The sequence below is a fragment of the Aspergillus pseudoviridinutans genome (assembly GCF_018340605.1).
Source record: "Aspergillus pseudoviridinutans IFM 55266 DNA, scaffold_18, whole genome shotgun sequence".
NCBI lineage: Eukaryota > Fungi > Ascomycota > Eurotiomycetes > Eurotiales > Aspergillaceae > Aspergillus > Aspergillus pseudoviridinutans.
The window spans coordinates 773-2952 of record NW_025091298.1 but is presented as its reverse complement, the minus strand read 5'-3'; the positions used below and the strand labels follow the sequence as shown (position 1 = coordinate 2952).

Genomic DNA, 2180 nt, shown 5'->3' with positions numbered 1-2180 from the left:
AGACAACATGGGTAATATGACTATTTCCAACCAGCTGACAAGTTTATGCCAACTGAGCGCCAGGGGCACCGTGCACCATTCAACACTAAAGACCTTCCGCCATCGAGCTTATCGATCTATCGTGTAGACATCCCCACAGATTTACTGTCCGTTTCCGCGTTGCAAGACGGGATGGCTCGGCAGACTTTCACTTCGTGGTATGCTGTTTTGTTGACCAGGCGAACTAGAAGTGTAAGGCCACCCTCCCCGTCCATGTGCCCAAAATATGGGTGCTCATGAGTCAGCACATATTTAGCATGACAATGACGGCATATAGCTTGACTTACTCGCAATAGATCATCCAAGGATCTTGCGGAAGTTCTCTCTGCCAAGACAGCCTTGAAGCCCAGTGCGTCCGGGCTCCAGGTGAAGTCTGCGCCATTTTTCCGCATCAACCTTTCCACGATTGCCACGAGAGCACTGAGATTAGACGCCATTGCGTCGGCTTTTGAACTGTCAAATTTGCGGCTGTTTTCGACACCGGCTATGCGTCAAATGGTGTCAGCGATTTGCCTTCCGCGTTCTGGTTAGACATACCGATCTTTACGCTACCTCCCTCTGTAAACAGTATATCTCGCGGGGTTAGACTGGCTAATTCCCTCCCTTGATCGCGTAGGAATCGAAGACCCTTGAGGACCTGTCAATGGTGAGAAGATTTGCTTGCAGCAGAAAGGAACCTGCACGTACGGGCCAGATAATCTGTGCCAGTTCCTTTTCGGTGATCTGGCACGTGGACGCTATGACCTCATTGAGGGAGAATTCGATCGGCTCCCACATGAAGTAATAGTGTTTGCCATGTTGAAGGACATTGAGAAGTCGCGGAAAGCTGCGGTGGGCATGTTGGTCAATCGCCTGGATCATGACCTCTATCGTAGATCGTTCCACGGTGCACACCTGAACATGGATGAAGTCCATCTTACACGTTCGGTGCCTAGCCAAGATCATTGGCCGCCCGTAGAAAATGCTTGCGCAAGGCTCGTACATCTCCCAAGGGTCTTGTAGCACGATCTCGCGCAGAACAGGATGGTGAGTGGATTGCCGTTGAGTGGATACTTTTGGACTAGAAAGCGAACGGTTGGATGGCTGGTCGGCCCGAGTCCGATCAGAGGGATCCAGCACGGGCGCATTCTCCGTCAATGCCACAGGTAATCTTGCTTTTCCAAACCAAACTGTGCCACGGACGTCTTTTCTGGTAGCTGGCATGGCTGCTCGATTGGAAGCCAGGACGGGACAATGGCGACTCGTTGTCTGGGCGCACCCGACACCCTTTTACAATAGTCCTGTTTGCCGAGCGTTGATCTTGGTTCACGGAGGTGGTATACAGTGATTTTGGCAGAGCAAGGCCAGAATAATATGTCCATAACGCCAGTGTTTTCCAGCGTAACACCTATTTGTATGTAACAGGACGTGTTTCAATGTCCAATTTGGTCAACGCCACAAGAAGTAGATGAGGCCGTTTGTTTGACCATCTGCTTGAGGAACCGGCCAAGGATTATTCGGAAAGCGATGACCAGGCGAGGAGTCGGCGTCGGCTGTCCAGGCGAGAATGAGATAACAAGAACGACTGCACGGCCTTCAGCAACCCAGGGTGCACCGATAAGTGAATCACATGATTTGTGACCTACTAAGACTGACCTGGATTTGATCCTGAACTTCCGCAACGACGGGGTATTATGATTATTTTCGATGGGCATGATGCGCGTGGTGTCGTCGTGAAATTGGTGGACGCCCAGGTCACTTATTTTGCCTGGTGGAAACAGAGTGGATCTCCTGATGAGCTCATCCTTGCTTGGCCTTTGCGCCCTCCTAAAAAGGATTTTTCAGTTCCTTCACTTGAGCTTAGCATGCAACGCCAAATGGTTGAGCGATGACCACCGGCGATCTATCTTATTTAACACTAATACAAGTAAATCTGGTGTAGAATGGAGCATCAGTGGTATTGACTAGAGGGCTCTCCCTGATGGTGATTCCCGTCTTGTGAACGGATCTTTTGCCCAGACCACGCAGCGGGGAAATAGTGGGAAAATTGCTGGGCAAAAACCAAAACATAAGCGGAGCAGACCTCAAAACTCGAGTTGCAGCGGAATGAATAGCGCGGCTGGACTGGCCGAGTCAATCTATGGGCGTCCCGGCGGTTTTAA

General features: G+C 50.7%; 1 protein-coding gene across 1 annotated transcript; it reads right to left on the bottom strand.

Moving 5' to 3' along the window:
- Positions 1 to 116: 116 nt before the first annotated feature.
- On the bottom strand, positions 117 to 1242 carry Asppvi_002055 (uncharacterized protein; the record flags this gene model as incomplete). The annotated part of the gene is made up of 4 exons (XM_043307588.1): positions 117 to 272; positions 327 to 523; positions 577 to 676; positions 727 to 1242. The coding sequence occupies 4 exons, from the start codon at positions 1240 to 1242 to the stop codon at positions 117 to 119; spliced, it is 969 nt and encodes a 322-aa protein (XP_043163523.1).
- Between the last annotated feature and the right edge of the window lie 938 nt (positions 1243 to 2180).